The 20,670-nt window shown below is 35.9% G+C and overlaps 1 protein-coding gene across 2 annotated transcripts in view; it reads right to left on the reverse strand.

The window, feature by feature from the left end:
* Positions 1 to 11,040: 11,040 nt before the first annotated feature.
* The window catches only part of LOC149065491 (protein lifeguard 1-like), a 37,508-nt gene continuing 27,878 nt past the window's right edge, over positions 11,041 to 20,670 (reverse strand). For both annotated transcript variants that reach the window (XM_089253520.1, XM_089253521.1), the window contains exons 8-11: positions 18,702 to 18,743; positions 16,364 to 16,453; positions 12,790 to 12,837; positions 11,041 to 11,491 (exon numbers count right to left, since the gene is read on the reverse strand). In XM_089253520.1, coding sequence (XP_089109646.1) covers positions 11,339 to 11,491; positions 12,790 to 12,837; positions 16,364 to 16,453; positions 18,702 to 18,743 — 333 coding nt within the window. In that variant the 3' untranslated portion in view covers positions 11,041 to 11,338. The remainder of the gene's footprint in view (positions 11,492 to 12,789; positions 12,838 to 16,363; positions 16,454 to 18,701; positions 18,744 to 20,670) is intronic.

Consider the following 20,670-nt stretch of genomic DNA (forward strand, 5'->3'; position numbering starts at 1 on the left):
TCAGCTTTTCGATCATTTAAATATTGACTTATTTTGTTTGCACCATATCCATTTTTGCACAGGGTGATTCCATAATTTCCCTTGCCACATTTTACTGGCGAACCATTGATCCTAGAGGCATGCTTAGAAAAAGTATTCATGTAGACCTATGATACATAATTTATAATGCAAGGGGTTCTACAGTTATTATAAAATATAAAAACTAACTTTTTATACGGACACCTTGTCCTCAAAAACCCAATAAGAAAGTTGTTGCCCCGTCTCTACGGGTCCAAAAAAACCACGATTTTATGTTCGATATTCGTTGAAGTATTTGGATTCAAAAATCGGAGAAAAGTTGGGAAAGAACAGCATAAACGAGGAAAAAAACGTTATGCTGTTCTTTTCCAACTTCTCTCTGTTTTTTGAATTCAAATACCTCAGCAAATATTGCACTCAGTGTGCGAGAAAAAAAAATTTTTTTTGGCCTAAAAAGAGACAGGGCAACAACTTTCTAATTGGGTCTATGAGAGATGTCCGAATAAAAAGTTAATTTTTACATTTAATGACTATACAACCACTTGCAATATGAATGATGTATCATAGGTACGCTGACCCTATTTTCTTGAGAAAAATACGCGAAATTGGGCTTCGAAATATGTGAATATACAGGGCATTACCAATAATCACCAAAAATAACAGGCAGGTTTCAATGCACTTTCCTACTCTCCAGGAATAAGGGTGTGGACAATAGAAAAAACTCTCAAAGGGCACATGTTCGTATTTTGAACATTTGAAACCCGGTTCTTTGGGGCTTGCCGTGTGTACTCTCAGAAATACGTAAGCAGGAATCCTCTGGCCAAGGTTTTTCACAGAACCCCGCCCCAAGCCAAGAGAGGGAAGCTGGTGTACCTAGTGCCCCGGGCGTTGGACCAGAGGGGGTGCTAAATTTTTTTAAAATTATTCAAAATTACACGGAGGAAGGCATAAAGCATGCTTGCCCGGCTGAAAGAGTATCTAGTGGTGGCCCTGGGTACATAATCGGTTTTCTAGCACCGACAGCCTTCCAACCTATAAGTATATTATGGCTGCTACAAGGGTGGGCTGACAGGGCTCTAGCCCTGGGTCCCGGGACAATTATAATTTTTTTTTTCACGCTATAAATTCGAAGAAGAAGACATATTCTAGAAGGTCCTTCATTTTCTGAGGTACCTGAATTTATATCGAACCACTTAGAAGCAGATTCGAGGATGTTTTCTCACATATTTCACGCAGTAAGAATTCAATCTGCCCACGTTATTATCCTCAGTGCTGGCACAACGAATAAATACAACCAAAATAAATCTTGGCAATTTATTTCTGGCAACAACTAGCTAGTATTGGTTGTCAAGGTCTATGGTTCGACGGTTTTTATAAAAATGAACATATTCTAGGATGTCATTTGGTTGCTCAATCCCTTGGCGAAAACGTATTTTGCCAGCATTACACTCTCGCGGTTTCTCGAGTTTCTCCGGCATTACACTCCGTGAGTGGTTGCGATAGAACTAGCAGGTCAGGCAGTAAAAAACAGTGTTTAAAAGCCGCATCTTTGGATTTTGTACAAAACGCTCGTTCATGCTTGGGAAACCTACATCTAAGTGATGAACAATTGAAAGAATTGGAAACAATTTGCACATATCTTTTTTCAAAAAAAAAAATTAACTGCTGATGAACTCCGGTATAAATTGATTTCACAAAATATAGGGGCTTCGGCCTCAGTTTAATGAAACTAATATGCACATTAGATGCTTTGCATTTACATTGTTTAAGAACTACAGTACAAACATATACAGGATATTCTGTTAATGGACCGACGAACTCAGAGGGTTGTTAGTAGACATCAGGAGGAACAAAAATTGCTATGGAACATGATGTCGCAAACCACGTTGAGAAGGTGAAAATCGCGAAAAATGCATGCAGGTTTCGACGTCACGCTGGAACGACAAAAAGTACAATAATAACTACAAAAAGATTTATTTGATTAATTATTACCAGAGTTGTTGGAAGTGGCGGCCGCTGACATCATTGCACAGTCTACAACAACGTAAAAAGGATTCCCGGACGCGCTCGAAGATACCGCGTATGCTTTTGATATCTGTCCTAACGACGGCAATCCGCACCCGCACTATGAGATTATATCCTCCGGTGTGCCCGCTGTGCTAAACGACCATTACCACATCTGCTCGACCATAAATCAGATGCATATCAGCGTATTCCTCGTTCGTGTAGTCAACCATCACGATACTCATTGAAACAGACAATTAAGTGCTACACGCAGTGCTGTAACTAGCTATTCCTGTGGCCTGTGCAAGAATTTGCATTTAGGCCCCTTCTGGACCATTCTTGGGCCCAGAATGGCCCATTTAGTCCCATTCTGGGCCCCCTTCCAAGTGGCCCTGTGCGAGTGCACCTGTCTAGTTACATCGCTGGCTACACGTGCTTACTACCACAATAGCGCTAATTTACGTAGTCCGCAGCGCGTGATCCTACCCCAGCGCATGCGTTTCGCGACGCTGCTTATGTCAGATATGGTGAGCGAACCCACGAACGCATTCAGCGATCAACTGATATCCACCTTTCGTCTCCTCTGGTCTCAGCGCCTGCGTGCGTTTTTCGAGATTTTCACCCTGTTGCGAATAGAACATGATTTGCGACACCATGCTCCATTGCAATTTTTGTTTCTCTTGATGTCTACTAACAACCCTCTGAGTATGTCGGTCCATTAACAGAACACCCTGGATATGGAAAAATTCTCATCGTGCAAAATTTAAGTCCATTGATTACACTTTATTTGACTATGAAGCACAAAATGGTAACAAAATGACAAAGCGACCTTTTCCGGAGTCTTTGATTCAGCCCTGTAAATGCACGTCGAATTGTCGAACAATGTTTTGTAATTGCAAAAATTCTGGTTTAACTTGTATTCCGATGTGCAAATGTGTATTGTCAAAATAAAAATGACTGATTATTTGTCTTTATTTCGCATATTTTGTTTGAATTTTGGGAAAGAGCAAAAATGTAGATGTTGTTTACCTTGATTTCTAGAAGGCATTCGATCGGGTCCAACATGGTAAACTCTTGAAGCATTTACATGAGATTGGGATTGGGGGCAACTTGCTGAATTGGATAGAATCGTGGTTAAGAGATAGATCTCAACGAGTTATGGTGAACGGGAAATTCTCTGGTTGGACAGGCGTCACAAGTGGAGTTCCTCAAGGAAGTGTCCTTGGCCTTATACTTTTTTCACTTTCTGTCGATAAACTCGATCAGGGTATCGATGGAATTGTTAGCAAATTCGCAGATGACGTGAAGCGGGGGTAATCGGAAATCAAAGCGATAGGGAGTTGCTCCAGACCCACTTGAACAGAATCGGAACATGGGCAAATGAATGGAACATGAAGTTTAGCATTGACAAGTGCATGGTCGCTCATTTTAGCTCCAACCACCCACGTTTCTCTTACGAATTGAATGGTGTCACTATCCCGGATGAAACTAGGGTCACTGATTTGGAAATTCTCATTGACGAGCGGCTTAGGTTTTCTGAACATTGTTCATCGGTGGTCAAAAAAGCGAATAGAATGCTTGGTCTCATTTTTAAAAAGGTCTCTTCGCGTTCTTCTAAAGTCATTCTTCCGCTTTTTCGAGGCTTAGTTCGTCCTGGACTGGAGTATGCTGTAAGGTTTAGGAGACCATACCTACAGAGGGACATAGACTTGGTTGAAAGGGTGCAGAGAAGAGCTACATGTGTCCTAATTGTCACACGGGGCTTGAGTTTTACTAACACCAAACATGGCCCCCGCTATGTCCCTTGTGGGATATAAGCAGGCTACCGGCTTGAGTTATGAAGAGAGACTTCATTTCTTGAATATGTTCACATTGGATGAACGCAGGCATCGAGCAGATATAATGGAAGTGTTCAAATTTTTCAACGGGATGGATAAGATGGACCACATGAACTTTTAGTACACCGCCAATCGATTGCTTTACAAGGGGACACCAGCATCGATTGGTAAGGGACAATGCGAGGTTATGGTGTCACAGGGAATTTTTCTCTAATAGGGTTGTTAATAAAAGGAATAGCTTACCCCCGGAGAGGTAGTTAATTGTAACACAATTGACACGTTTAAAAAGAAATACGATAAACATGTTGGGGTAAATCGAGAAGCTATCCATACTTAGAATAAGACAACCATAAATACATTATGGGCATTGTATAATATTTTATCATGTGTATATATTGTTTATAATTTTATTTTTAATTGGGTTGCTGTATTTTAGAAATATATGACATCCACATTTGTTATGGGCATCTTTTTCTCAGCCACCTCGTTGGGCATTTTGCCTGTTGAGGCGTTGTATTTGTATTTAATATGTACAAAGGCGGCTTGAGCTTATCTGCCGCCCCTAAAGGTGACCCTGGCAGGAGGTTGATGAAGCTTCATCCTTGTGAACTCAGGGATAAACGTGGTTTTGTTTTAGAACAAAGCCACACATCATCGTTTACCGAGGAAAATATACGTGGGCATACATCCTGCTTTTAAAGGAGCTGTCCCGCTTTTCGATCCAGAATTATTTACCGTTTTCATTTGTGCCAGAGAGATAACTTAATCGATAAAACATCTTTTATTAATTAGGCCAACATCTCTTGCACTTATCCTGTAAAAAATGTTGCATAACGAGGTGCTTTTTATCAGTGGTGTAGCCAGATTTTGGTCAATTGGGGAGTGAAATCACGAAAGTCGCCTTTTTCCTGTTTAGACGCAAATTTAAAATATGCATTCGTGAAAGTTCTTTGAATTTCATAAAAAAAAAATCAAATTAAATCTATTCTTTATTTTCACAGTTTGCTTTTATTAAAATTAACTACATTAATCCTTTTTAATTGATCTAATTTATTTTTATTTTTTAATCAAGTTTAAAATTTGCATAACATTTCATTACACAGTTATACTCATAAAAACAGGCCACAACTAGTAAATTGCCGAAGAAAGTGATTGAAAAAAATATGATTGAAATATAAAAGAATAAATAGAAAAGAAAAATAGCAATCTACGAAATGAAAGTTTAGAAAAATTTTCATAATTCCATCTAATAGCTGTCATCATGTTGCACTATTATCATGAGCAGATATTGCATAGTACTAGATTGCAGATGCTCACGCACAGAGCGCCACTGTAAATCGAAAAAGTTTTGAAACTACCGTTTAGGAATTTCAAATGAATTGGTGTGTGACGAATAATGTCAAATGTGTAGTATGTGTGCCTGATGTACTGTATTTTGGAGTGTCGGAGGCGTGTGAATGGTTTGAAGCGCAACTATCCATGTCCCAAATTAGAAGTGAAAGTGGCAGGTGTATGAATTGATTGAATATCAAATGAATTCATTTTCGTGTTCATCGGATCTACCTGCTTTCAGTGGAAGATTTTTTAAGGAAATCTTGCTCGAAGTTGGGAAACTTCAACAGACATTGTGTAGTATGTTTATTTTTAGTTAAATAAATCCATAGGGCCAATGGTAGCTCGAGACTGAATTTTCACCTGCTTAAGGGTCTTTTTTTAGCACCCCTCCTGGCGTATAAATTACACCAGTAAAACAATCACGAAAACTCATAGCTGTGTTCCCAGCTAGATGAAATGCATGAAAAAATTAGTTTTCTCTACGAATCATTTCATCCAATGAACATTTGCTGTAGGTTGTAATTTCAATTTTACAGACAAAACTTTTTTTTTCTAAAATTTTCTGCAATTATTTTTTCCCTTTAATTCTGATTTGGCGTTCCTGTTATCGTGGCGTCATTTACGGCAGCATGGGTCGCACAGCTTTATAGAGCCACCCTTCCAGAGAGTTTATTTCAGAACATGAAACAGTAAGTAATGAGACAAGTTTGAGACAAAAATTCTGATCTCGACGAGTGACTCGCACAGACGTATTTTTTTCGCTGAGCACCCGAAAGTTAAGATTTGATGACCATCTCAAGTGGAATCTCCCGGTGAACGTGATAGTTGTCATATTTATCCTCTCGACACAGCACCTATTGTGTGTCAACATGAGTTAGGAATTTCGTGATTTTTCCTTTTATTTGCGTCATTTGTTGGTTGTTTTAGTGATTTCAGAGCAAATCAGAAAAGAATGAAACTATAGTGATTTTGAATAGACAAGGCCTTTGTTCCCCTCATTGTTTGACCAAAGAGTCCTCGGGTAAGTGCTGATTGGAAACCAGTGATTTGGATAAAGTTGTAAGAGTAAACTGAACATTCAAGGTATAGTATTCTCTTTCTCTGATGCAGTACACAGTGGAACCTCCCATAACGAATACTCACCGTAAGCGGACATCTCCCATTAATGGTTACTTTTTTTAATTACGTCCACTGGATTCAACGCATTTTGCTATCGATTAACGGATAATTCCGTTAAAGGACAATCATGGGCGGAGATACGGGCTTCCCCCCCCCCCCCCAGCGTCAAAAGTGGAGTGGGCAGATCTAATGTATATGTGTATATATGAATTGACATCATCATCATCGTGGCCCCCCCCCCAGACTTCCAAGTTTATCTCCGCCTATGAGGACAATGAATGAATGGAAAATTTTTTTGTCCGTTATGGGACAAAACTTTTGGTCCCAAGGGTGTCCGTTATCACAAGGTTCCCTGTATTTCTCAAGCTTTTTTTCACATAATTTCCATTGTTTCTGAAAGATCTGACAAAGCGTGAGATTGAGTTTTAAAATACCCCCATGACTGTGTCAAAGTAGTGTCTTGTAACCTGATGTAGGTAGGACCATTCTTTATCCGTTAAGAAACGCTTGCCGGAGAGGAACTTTTTCAAAAGCGAAACAGGCTCTGTTCTGCGTCTGGGCTGTATTAGGGAAAATGTTTGATCAAATTCTTGGTGGACAAAACATTTCATTAGAGCAGCAGTACGGGGCATGATCCCTACAAGGGTGCGGTTGACAGGGCTCTGACCCTGGGGCAATTATTGTGTTTTTCCGCACTGTAAATTCGGAAAAAATCCGTGAGAAAACTGACCAGGGCGCAACGAAAATCCCGGTCCTCTGCAGGATGTAGGGAAGAGGGGCATGGTATGGAGGCTTTGCATTTGGCCTGAAACAACAGAATTTCGCCAGATGGCAAGCCATGGCGTTTATATTGACCGCACTGAGAGTCTGCTTCAGGAAAATGATGAGTGGTGCATTTATATTATTTTGCAATTTTTCAACAAATTAATGGGAAGAGGGATGTAGGTACTACACACAAGATGAAGGCATTAGCCATAACTTATTCCAAGGATAATTTCTCCAACTCACTACTCTACTGTATGAGACTGAGGGTGACACAAAAGCAGAGAAACTAAGTTAATTGCTAGCAAGAATTTGCGTTAATGTTCAGTTTTTGGATTGAGATTTCACTTAATTTCGGTTAAGTAAGCTCCGAATCGTCTGAACAGCATCATAGTCACCCCCCCCACCCCGAAAAAAAGTCTTTTCAAGCTATATAAATACCTGCCTATCAATTTGCAGCTCTCTCCCCAAAATTTCAACCAGATCACAAAACGAGGCTTTCTCGGCACTTGAGGCTCTCGACTCGTGACACCATAGGACCTGGGCAAAATAGCTTTTCTGGAGCACCACCCCCTATTTCTCCAACTAAAAATACCTGCTTACCAATTTGCTTAGTCACTCTTGAAAACTGTAAACACATCTAATTGTCACGAGTCCCCCCCCCTTTCGCTACTGCCTTGCACATCGCACTTACCATAAAATATAGATTGCTGTCATTTCCTCACCTCATTCTCTGCTTTTAAAAAGCTATTGTGGGCCTATCATAGCTTTTTTTTAAATTTTACCCACCTTCAAGAAACAATTCTTCCATTGTGTCTGATCTTGGTTGTTTTAGAGCTCAGAATCTCAGACTTGCTTTTCATCTTTTCCTAATTTTTAACATTGACCTATGTGCAAGCTAGCAATTCTAGCTAAGGTGCCTATAGAGATAAGGTGGTATTTCTAGATCTAACTCTATTCTAGGTACCTGTAGATAAGTTGGTATTTTTAGGAGCTCAAATTCTAGCCATTACTTCCTAGGCTCGGTGGTCTTTCCATAATAGGTTTTTTTCTGTATCATACCTATTTTTTTCAACAGGCACCTTAGACAAAGCTCTACGAGACCACCTCGCAATAGAACGAGTGTTTGGGTTTGGTCCTCAGAACTAAGGTGTTTATAAGAGCTCTAACCTGAACGATCAACAGCGGACAAAAAAAGCTCACAAAGAAATAGGCAAAAAATATTGTCTTTTAGAATTGGGGGGGGGGGGCTGCTCTGACCATGCTTCCAGTTGGAGAGCTTGAAAACAATTTTAATAGATGATAGTAAGGAAATTCCCGTACTTTTCTCTCTCTCAAATGAACAGCACAAGTCCAGCCACAGTGAAACTGCACAAGAGGAAGCATTTAAATGAAATTTCTTACCTCTCTCACTTAGGGGTATTCATCCTCTGTCAATAAAGGCAGAAAATAATTAGTTTTCTTTTTCAGAGATCAAAGGCCATTTAGGAGAACAGGCACCAATGTAGGCAAATCTTTAATTAAGGGAGCAATTGCTCCCTATGGCTACGCCACTGTGTTACAGTCACAGGCTCTGTTTATTCAAGTTTGCTCAACATCTCCATTGTCAAGGTATGGTTTAAAAGCATGATGCCAGCAAATTTTTACTATTAGAAATTTTTTAAAATTTTGTCGCCCAATTAACTCTTAAGCTGGCCTTCGGGTGCAGCGCATCCCTGCACCCTCACTTGAGACACCCCTAAATATGTAGGGGTGTCCATTATTCTGTCTCTCATTAGGGGTGTCTCCCCTAAATACGTATATATGCGAGAGAAATTATTTCAGCAACATGTTTTAACAATCCATGAAAATTACGTGGATTCGATGAATGGAAATGATTATCGTTTTCCAAAGTTTTAGTAGTTTACTGTGCAAAACTTGTGTATTACACAAAGTAGTAACTAACACCAACTATCTAACTTTAGTGCAAAATACCAATATGTTATTAAATATCCCCGAAAAAACAAAAACAGGAGAGGAAATTTTAAAAAACATTCGAGGTTAATTCAAGTGAAATATAAAGAAATATCATTGTAGTGCAGTTTCAAAATCTCAAAAAATATCGTTGTAGAGAGGTTTATCATAGCAGAGGATATCGTTGTATCGCGAGGAGTTTAACATTGGACTTTAGGTAACCACAAACAAGATTAAAAAAAAAATCTTTGTAGAGGGATTTATTGTTATATCGAGTATCAATAGATATAGTAACGGACTCGCGATGCGAGGATCCGGGTTCGAACCCCACAGTGGTGGTCGGCTGAAGTTGGTTTTCTGTGGTTCCCAACTTCAAGGCGCAAATGCGAGCCGATCTCCCCGTTAAAAAGTCTCGCCACAGAGAGCAACAGTCCTACAACGATAAATCATTCAATCATAACACTTCACTCATAGTTAGAAAACTAGTGGCAGATGGCAGCACTACACATAACAAGCATTACATAGAAACAACAAAAACTTCACGTCAGGTTTCACTACACGTACACGCACATTCCCGCATGTACCGATTCGTTGGGGGGTTCCGCGGGGCGGGGTGTGGGCGGGGTGCACGTGTAGTGTAGTAGTAGTAGGTAGGGCTTCCAAGAAAATGGCTCGGGGATCCATGATGTTCTTAAGTCAGCCACCTCGTTGGGCAATTTGCCTGTTGTGGCGTTGTATTTGTATTTGTATCATTGCACACAGCGAGATTTTACTGTATTAATAGAGACCTAATTACTAAACGATGCCTGAGGTCAGTCAGAGCAGTGGTTTTCAACCTTTGGAAGCCTGTGACTCAGTTTCATTTATTTTTTTAACTAGAAGCCGGTCAAACATACGACCAATGGAAAATAAAAAAAGCAAATCACATTCGCGGCCCAATATGAATAATGTTAGGGCCTGGTGGTTGAGTTACACTGAGTCAGAGGACTAGGTACAATCTTTACATCAAATCCTCAATCGTGTATGACGAAAAGTTGGTGATATGGATGCAAGCGATTTTTGAGTAGGAGAATGAGTAAAGTCAGATATGACTTTACTCATTCTCCCATTTAACATTTCCCCTTCTTTCCCAAGGAACCTGAGAAAGTGTAGCATGAACCTCAATTTCACCTCAAGACAATTACTGTGTTGTTGCAATGATTTGATTAACTAAAATTAAATTCAGCATTTTCTTTAGCTTCTTAAGACAACTACCCATTGTTTCAGTCTGTGGAAAAGCTGAAAAGGTGGTGGTATGAAAAAGGTCCATAACCATATGACCCGTATTTTATGGGACATTCCCACATTTTTCCATTACATCAGCTATCTAAATTTTTATTTCCAAATGTCCTGTTTTGTCTTCAAAGCTCACTTGAATTTGTAATTTTTACTAAAATGGTAGAGGAGGATAATTTTCCCAACCTATAAATATATAAGTCACTGGATCGGATGTGGAGATGAATTTTCGTAAGGAAAATTCTACATGCCTCTGCAGGGAATCGATCTAATAACCTCTTTTGCAATTTGAGCAAGTGCGTTAACAACTACACTAAGCAGCACCAATATATTTTCCTTCCTGACAGCATACATAAACACTGAAGGTGATTACACAATGGGCAGTCTTCTAACTCATCTAATAGCTCATGATGACAATCAGCTAACTTAAGTGCTTTTGCAATAAGTGGTTGCCCATATTGCAAGGGGACGGTGGCTCCATTCCCTGTAGGGGCATGTAGAATTTTTCTTACATGAATTCATCACATCCAATCAATTGTACTTTGTACTTCCGCTACAGCAACAAAATTTCCCATTCCTGGGATGCGAGTTATAAATTAGTTTAACCAATACATGTTAATCATTATATTTAACTTGATAAGGGAAAATAATTAATGCATAACAGTTAATATGTTGCGGTTTATTAATATTACACAGTTCAGTTCTATAAACATAATTAAATACTGTGAAGGCAATATGAATTGGGATATTAATTTATTGAAACTTGTTTAAGTTTAAATACAAATACATTTAACTCTGTCCAATGGAATCTTAAAACAGTACAAGTTCACAGCAAATCAAGGATTATAATACTCAGAAGAATATGCAAGCATACTCAAACATAATTATACAACTGCCTTGAAGTCACAGATACCTATTTACAAAAAGTGTCTGAAGAAATATTGAACACAGATGAACTATTTTCAAATTTCATGGCTGCACTGATCTGCATGATACTTTTGGAGCGACTACAATATTGAATTGTAATTGAAAAGTTATGAATCTCTAGATGCAAAAATCTGTAGAATGTAGATGAACAGATTGATTATATCAATATATAGATTCAATGCAGCAAAAATATACTCCTCAGGAGAAATCGAATATTTGTGATGACCACCAATCAGAAGCTGGGTGTCATAGACTAGATACTGCAAATAAATATTAAATTTATATAAGACATAAAAATATGCATGTAAAATAATATTAGAAGACAGAAAATTATACAACGTACAGATAGAATGTATTCTTGACACTTCAAACATAAGTATGAAAAATATTGAATGTTTTATTTCAAATATTTTTCACCGCGAAAAAAACATATTTCCTATCATAAATGTGAAATAATTTGTATCTCTTATTTATGTGCACTGCAAATGCCAAAAAACTTTAGCACTTCCACAGCAATTCAATCTCATTATTAACAATATTTTATACTTGAATATTTTTTAATCTAAATAAATTTCTAGAAGGGTAGGCTGTCTGGCTCAGATAATGAGCAAAAACAATATCAAATTTACATTTCATGTTATGATTACTGGATGGTATTTCTCCTTCACTCTAATTCAAAAGCTCAGAACCTATTATAAACCGAAGTACTAAGGTTATGACTGTGTGCATTATTAGGCATACTTTCATTAATTGTAAAAGTATACGAACAGTATTTTTTAAATAATATATGAATGAAAGCAAAAATCAAGGAAGTTTTGGCATACAATTATAGAATTTTGTATTTATAAAATAAGCCTGTGCAATAAGTTTGACATGTATAATATAACCTTTCAATTGACATAACTTACTCAAAATCTGTATATATCATTAATAATCTTTCTATTCAGATTTCAATGTGGTTGCACTCATAACAAGACAGCTAATTAATGGCAATAATGTTAACTAGAATGAAGTAGCAAAACAGTTATTTTGTGGAACTACAAAAATATGGGAAAGTACGAAGCACATTTTTAAGCTGAAATATTTCTTAGCTGAAACAAGATTTTTCATAGGTTTCTGTGGTCTGTAATCAACCCTCCCCCTTCCCAATGTAATGTGGTCTGCTCATTTCTACAAATGAAAGGGAAAGATAAGCTCCTATAATGTCCAGACTAGTCAGGTTGATGCCAAGTCTTACCATATACATAGAAAATCTTCAACTGTAGGTTTATTATTTTGCATTTTCTCTTAGCTTTTGAATTATTTTACGTAAAATGGTTCAAAAGTTTTCTGAAAGAGAAGAAACAATGGTATATCTTGAAAGTGATTCGAAAGCAGATTATAAATTAATCGGGTTGAGTGACAGCAATTCTGATTGGTACAAAAATTCAGCTCAAAAAGTGGTCAGTGTGCTCTTCCACTAAAACATTTATTAGCCAAAAAATTTTAAGCTGAAGTATTTGTTAGCCGAGACATCACTGTAATTGAAAATCAAACATTGTTAAATTCAAGTTATTACCATAGAAAATATGAGAGCTCCCAGACAGGAATAAATCAAACGAACAACCTGCAAATTGAATGTTTAAGTAAATTAAATCATGAAAATATAGATACATGAGAAACATAACATGTTTATAAATTTGACTAATACACAACATAATTCATGATTAATATTTTTGATTATATATAGAAATTGAATTTTCCATTAAGAAACCTCTCTAATATGGATTCCTCTGGACCTAAGTAATTCCAGATTAAGGAATTTTCTAGATTATAGATGAAGTTTTGTTTATTTCGTAAGTTTTGATATTTGAAGCAGTAATATGCCTCTTTGAGCACTTTGATTCATATTTTCCTTGAAAAAAAATTACCATAATTTCCAATTTATATACAACGCTACTAGATATTCATAGAAAAAAATCCTTTTACTTATTCTTTAAACATTTTCTGTAGGCATGCTCGAATCTGGGAAACCCTCCCTGAAAAATATGTATTTGTTTCTGAAGATCATATATAAACAGTAGATTTTCTTATTCCATATTCTTCACAGTAATGGTGTTTCACATTATAACTTTTACATAATTTCAAATTTCTCACATATACTTAAAGTGCTATTTTCCACTTGCAGCTTGTACCAGCCACATCACTTGATGTTTTCAGCATGTTTGGAAATTCACTTTGATAATCATAGAAAATGATAGATTGGGGGAAAAGTTCTCTGAAACACCAGAGTTAGATAAAATAAAGAAAAAAATTTTGATCAAAGCTGACTTTCTGACTAATCACATTCATTGAGATATGCAGATGCCATTATTGTTCCCATTTTCCCAGAAGCCTAAAAAACCGCAGTGGACACTAACAGTACATCATGAGGAAAAAAGTGGTACAAAGAAATAAATAAAATGGGCAATGTAATAGAAAAAGCTGAAAAGGAATTTAGGTAAAGAAAAACATCGAAGTCCCTAGTTCAGAGAAAAAAATTCTTGGTGGAAGTGTTTGGATTATGGGTATCCGGATTAAAGAGGTTCTACTGTTAATTGAAAAGAATAACTTTGCCCGAAAATATGAAAGAATATTGATAACATGAAGACAAACTACAATTTACAAAACACTGACATATGTTTTGGAACTCATGGGTGCCGTTATTAAGATGGAAAAACAAACACGTTCTGTCCCAACGAAAAACGTGGTCAGATTGAGAGAGCCTCTGTGTTGATCAGAGTTTTTTCCTTCACTTCAGTATTTTTATTCTCAGTTTTGACATCATAGTTGTTGTCCTCTGCTGTTAGTGACATTATATGTCCAGCCTGTGTGTGGTCCCTTTGAATATTATTCAAATCTTTTTCCGTTTTGAAAAATTGTAAATAGTAATTTGTCCTCATTCACATTGTCAATATTATTCTATAGGTCCTACTGTGTTTTAAAAGTTAGAAATTAGACATTTAATTATCTAAAACTTAAATATACAAGGCCATCTATTTAAGGCTATATGGTAGACACGTTAGTTTTGTCCATACAGTCATACCCAGATTTAAGTGATTTTCTGTGACAAATTCATAAACATTCTGGGGTTATAGCTGATATGTAAACAATATTTTAATTATATGATAATCAGGTAAGAATTCAATCAGATTGTCACATACAAACTTTATACAAATACAATGCCACAACAGGCAAAATGCCCAACGAGGTGGCTGAGAAAAAGATACCCATAACAAATATGGAAGTCATATATTTCAAAAATATAAATCATAAAATTATAATTCTAAAAGCTTAGCACATGTAGCTAAGCTGAGCTGAGTTTTCATGTGTTAAAGAAGAAACCGGGAAAGCAGCTGAAGATTTAAACTTTGGCAGAGATTTGAAATCACTTTGAGCCTTAAAATCAGTTGGGATCAAGGGTTTAGTGACAGCTTCCATTTTAAAGATTGGTTTGGTCACAACTTTATATGTTGAGTCAAATGTTATCCCGGTCGTGGACAAGTTCTTTCAAAATAATGTTATTTCATATATGTTGAAAATACATCCGGTCACTCCCGTCAATCTAATTAATTTCGATACTCTCGGAGAGAGAGAGAAGTTTGTTTACTTGATTTTATGGAAAGGAACAAAAACTGATTACAAAATTTACCCTGCTTTAGCACAAGCAGCTTATTTTTTTGGTTGGACCAAAGTGTTATCAAATATCACATTACACATGGTGATTTTATTTGGGAAATATTTGTTCCAATTAACCAATATTTAATGCATTTGTATGAAAAACTGCATATCAAGTTACACACTTGTTGTCAGTCCCACCTATCACATTACTTCTGCGTGCTACTGTATTTCACTTTGAATATACAGGGTGCATCCACACCACTTCATAAAACACTTATAATTACTGAAGTTCGGGTGGAACTCTGAGGTTAAAAAAGATATATATATATATATAAGATGAGTAAAAGCACACCCCCCCTTGCACATACAGGGTCTGAAAGAGATGTGCATCCAGAGGACCATCCACAAAATGGTAATTAAGCTTTAAAGTCACATGCACACATTTATAGACATTAATACTTGGAATGTTGGCTCTTTAAGTGTCTGGCTCAAATCAAAACACTTTATAAGAAAATTGTAGAAATATTTGTTTTAAATGTTTCTCTGTGAATATGCTTCACTTAATAAATTTGGTGTTTTTCACCCATAAATGCTGTCCAGTTCGTATTTCAAGAGCTTCAACATCTCCAGCGTGTGCACAAAACTTTGGACATGGGTAAAGTACAGTAAAACCTCTCTTTCGCATACACTAGAGCAGTGGTTCTCAACCTTTTTTGACTCAAGGAGCCCTTTCTGGTCTATAATGCCTTTGACTGAGCCCTGTAGGCCTATTGTTTATTTATTCATCAAAGTTACTGATTTATTTATTAAAAATATTTATATATATTTTTTTCAAATTTACTGGTTTTCTTTTTTACTTTCCTTGAGCGGCAGCTCCGCGGAGCACTGGTTGACAATCGCTGCACTAGAGCTTAGTTTCCCAACCTTTTTTGTGCATCGCTCCCTTCTTCAGAAATTTTTTTCCCCAGTGCCCCCAACGCAATCTAACCCATAGAATCCTATGCTATACCCGCAGCTTCTACCACCCCCCTGGAACATTCCATTGCCCTCCCAGGGGGTGTCAATACCCACGTTGGGAATCACTGCACTAGAGGGACAAGAAAATTTTTCCATAAAAGAGGGTGACTGTTAACGAGGGGTCTGAAATGCATACTTTTATTATACAAGGGAAAATCATTATTTGGCTGTAGAAGAGGGGTGTCTGTTAAATGGGGTTTTACTGTATTTGAAAATTCTGCCATAAAAACTTGTATATTTTGTAATTTTATTTTAAATTCTGGTGGGATTGAATAAGGTTTGTGGCTACCTGTGGCCCCCATTACACCCAAACAACTGAAGTTCGACTATCCATAAAATCTTATGAGATTAAGACAACTTTTATACAGATGGAAGTTGGTGAATGGACACACAAATTATACGAAGATTAACTCTATTGAACAAATCCAAATTACGAACACACACACACACAAATACATATGATAGAAAGAACTTACTTCATTGTGCAGGAAAATCAACAGGAACATGAAGCAGATCAATACTAAAACTGCTACATATAACATACCGCCAAGCATGGTGAAGTCATACTGTAAGATGAAAGGCAAAGAAATAAGCATATTGCATATTCGTGTATTGTGATACTTAAATGTTATTTAACCAAAAACTGCATGAAATTTTAAATACATATTTTCTGAATTCACCTGTAATCTTGTATAGAGAAATTTTTTTTGAAAGCAAAATTACTCTGACCAGATAGTATTGTATTCAGATAAGTTTTAAACTTGAGAGCACAATCTTTTCTTTTTTCCAGCTATTAAAACATAACAGGGTGGCAAAAAGGGCAGGGACTATGTTATACGTACATAAGAAAAATTAATCAATATTAATAACTTTTCATGAAAAAAAAACTTATTAATTTTCAAATCAGAAGATCCACCTACTTAAAAGCAGTCATATATTTTTATTTATGACTGCCTTATGACTTCCTAAAATTATTCCGTAATTTTAGGAAAATAATTAAAATTATATTATTTATTATATTATATCATTTAAAATTATGGAATAATTTTAGGAATATAAGCTGCATAAGGCATGGTGCACACTGAAGCGATACGACTGAGACAGACACAATTTGGTTAATAACACAAAACCGGTTTTGATTTCAGGTTTTTAACCAATCAGTGTGAGTGTCACAGTCTTATTGCTTCAGTGTTCTCAGCGTCCAAGTGCACTGTGAAATTTGAGTGACGAGAAAAAGGTTTTGTAACTTGAGCCACACCTTCATTTAGGATTCAGATTTTGTCTTTCAACTCTCCATCAAGTGCGTCACATTCAAGTTTAAATAACAAATCTTTAACTTGAAAGCAAAATAAGAGCTAATGTATTTCTCTTTATCAAAAGTTATTGTCTGTTGTGGCCTTGTAACATAAATGTTTTTTTTTCACTTCAGTGAATTTCACTTCACATGTGCATATTTACAGACAAGTTTTTGCACTTCAAATAATTTTCAAAAGCTAATAAGTTTATTTTAAAATAATAAAATGGGTGTCTTCTGAATGCTTCAGTAAACTTTGCAAACAATTTCTGCACTTGAAGTATACAAAAATAATTTGTAAAAAGTGCTTCAACTCAAAATTTGATAGTGTTGAAGTTGATTTAGCAATCTGATTAGTTATTGACAAATTTTATCTTTAGATTTTTGTCTATTTTTATAAAAAAAAAAATCCTCATTTGTAGATGGGAATAAAGATTCATTCTGGAGAAGAATTAAGCATGGTTAGGCATCATGTGTTCATTCATTTTTCCATTTAAGTGAAATTTTAGGTTTTGATATACGCACATGACAAATACGAATTACACCCATTCTAATAACTTTTTGAATGAGTCTAATGGAGGATTAATGAGGCAAGAATCAGTAAGGCCATGCCGCCCTAAATAAATCGTGAGAAAAATGTTACACTGCCACATATGCCAACCAAATAAAATAACCAGGCGTTCGAATTTGAGCATACTTTGTAAACCTCACTAACTTATTTTTGGGATGAAAAAAATTATGATGCAATAAGCAAGGAAGAATTGCTTAATCCATGTGTACAAATATTATATACCCTAAAGTAGAATGTTTTGCATTGCTCAGCTGACTGAAAATGTTCTCTGTGGTAAAAATTCCCATAATAGTGTCTTCTACACAGAAAAGTAATTTTCTTATTTGATCATTTGATCATTTTTGTCGCACCACGGTCATTTTCTGCACGCGAGGGCTAATTAGACCGGGACCTACAATTTATTGCCGATTCCGAACGGCAGGCAGTAATTTTCTTAAAATTCTTAGAGACTGTTCTGTATGTTCTGTAAAGCATTTCACAGTTTTCAGCATATTTTGCTTTGGGGAATCATAGGAAATAAAGCTTAGATGGTATTTCAGAAGCTAAATTAGAAGCTGAGGAACCAGCTAAAGACAAAAACTTTCCTAGCAATTTGGAAATGAAACTCAAAGGCTTGAGTGAAAGCTACTATTTTTAAAGACACATAGGGCAAAAGTTGGCACAAACCGCTGGTTTTTTTTTTTAAAATTATTTAAATGCTCACAGCCAGGGGTGGTTCTGGGGCCACTTTAGCAGGAGCATCAAATCTGGAATAAGGAAAAGATTTACAGAAAAGTTCAAAAATATATATTTGAAACTGTTTTGAACTATTTACATCAAATACAAGCCTAAAGAAGAGAAATCTCACAAAAAGACATCAATTTCTGCTACACTTCTGCAATTTTTTTTTCAATAAAAGAACCCTTAATTCCTTAGAGTAAAAAACAGAATATTCAATTTAAAAGCTTACCTTTGTTTGAAATGCAAAAATTGTGAGCCCAAGACTGATAAACTGTAATTGAATAACATCTTTGATAAATACCAGATATAGAAAATCAAATTTATTATCATGATCAGATCTTAACTACACTGATTATCCATTGATTTACAATAAAATAGAATGAAAACAATTCTGTGCAAAATTATGGAAATCATACTCGGCAGAATTTTTGGCAATGAATCATTATAATCAATTTTGAGATGTATTTATGATAATTTTCTGACAGCTACAATATTCAAGACCAGATAGACCCCCCTTGTTATACAGCAATTACTGATGAGAAGATTTGGTGACAGTAAATGATGGGTAAAAATATTTAAAATGCAGGGTGGACCAACTGGTTACCACTCTGGCCCTGATGTCATTTCATACTCAGAAATCATTTATAATGATATCTGTAATCTCCTGGTTAAAAAGTTCATTAAAATTATAGTTCAACTTCTATCAGTTGCAGATAAATTTTGTAAATCTTCAGATAAACTTTGTAGAAAATAATTTAATTACACAGAATGGGATAAGATAGACAATATCATTGAATTCCTTCATGATACAATTGTTTTGGTTATATAATATAGTTACAAAATGGTTTTGCCATTTATATAGGTTGCACTAGAAACTTAGTGTATACATACAGTAGATCCTTGATTATCCAGGGGCAGATTATCTGAGCAAGTTTGGAGAAAAGAAACTGAGAAGGGGAAAAAATATTGAATGCCAAAGCTTCAAAAGCCTAGATTTCAAGGAAAAAACCAAAAAAAGAGGTATCTCCCAAGAATTAAAAACTCTGTGACCTGTACCCGAATTTCATGAATTTCCTGGGACTTAATGACTTTTCTATGATGACAGACACCCTGTGATTGACCAAAAACACGATTTATTGCAGCTATGACAATAAAAAAAGTTTGTTTAGAAATTTTATAATGGTGAGGGTACCATTCACCATTGTCAATTTACAGAAGTCATTGATGCAATTTCCCTTCTGCCTCAGAAAACAAGACAATATTTCCAGACCTCTCCTCTTCTTTTGAAAACTTCCCACCTTGAAGAAATATTCTGCATCATTTTTATTTGGTGCAGTAGATGGTAAAAAGCCCAACTCAGATGATACTTATAGTATTCCATATAATCTGACATACCATCTTTTAAAAATTAGTGTCCATCTAACCAGAAAGAATTAGCTAAAAAAATTAACATAGCATAATAAAATGCAACTCTGATGCATATTGTGCTTAGTTTCAAATTACAGTATTTACTTGCATATAAGACGAGGTATGATTTTAGAGATCAAAATAAGGAAAACTAGATTTATTAATCCAACTCCTTATTTAATTTATTCACAGATAATAGCATAAGATTTTTAGGGTGAGACGATATGAATGCAGGGGTGACGCAAGTTGGGGGTATTATTGTATAGGGGATTTCCGAATGAATTCTGGAGGACTCAGAATGGTTAAATTACTGTGGGTGCTCCCCAATGTGCTCCCAGCTCTGATGTAACTGTTGCCATCACTGTGTCTGAATTAGGGCCCCTGAATCAAACAGTGAGCCCCAAAAGAATTGAAAACTTTCACAAATTATGAAATTGTTTTTCATAAATTCTGAATTTTCATTAATTCAGGAAGTATTTCTTGCATTATTTTTGAGTGTTTCATTCATAAATTTTGAATTATTTTACTCCCCGATTCTACAATTTTTTCATTAATATTGAATATTCAATAAATCCCAAATTACCATTTTCAATCAGTCAAAATTATCATTAGTTCAGGAGTTATTTCTTAAATTAATCCCAATTTTTTATTGATTTTTTGTTTAGAAATTCGCTCATGAATGTAGGACGACCCAGGTTTTTGAAGTAGTGAAAATTGAATAAAAACATTGTCCTATACGCAAGTAAATACAGTATTATGTAAGCACTCTTTCAATAATTGGTAAACTTTTG

The sequence above is a fragment of the Pholcus phalangioides genome, unplaced genomic scaffold, assembly GCF_987345545.1.
Source record: "Pholcus phalangioides strain wild (caught in Gottingen) unplaced genomic scaffold, Ppha-v1.0 ptg000039l_1, whole genome shotgun sequence".
Taxonomy (NCBI): Eukaryota; Metazoa; Arthropoda; class Arachnida; order Araneae; family Pholcidae; genus Pholcus; species Pholcus phalangioides.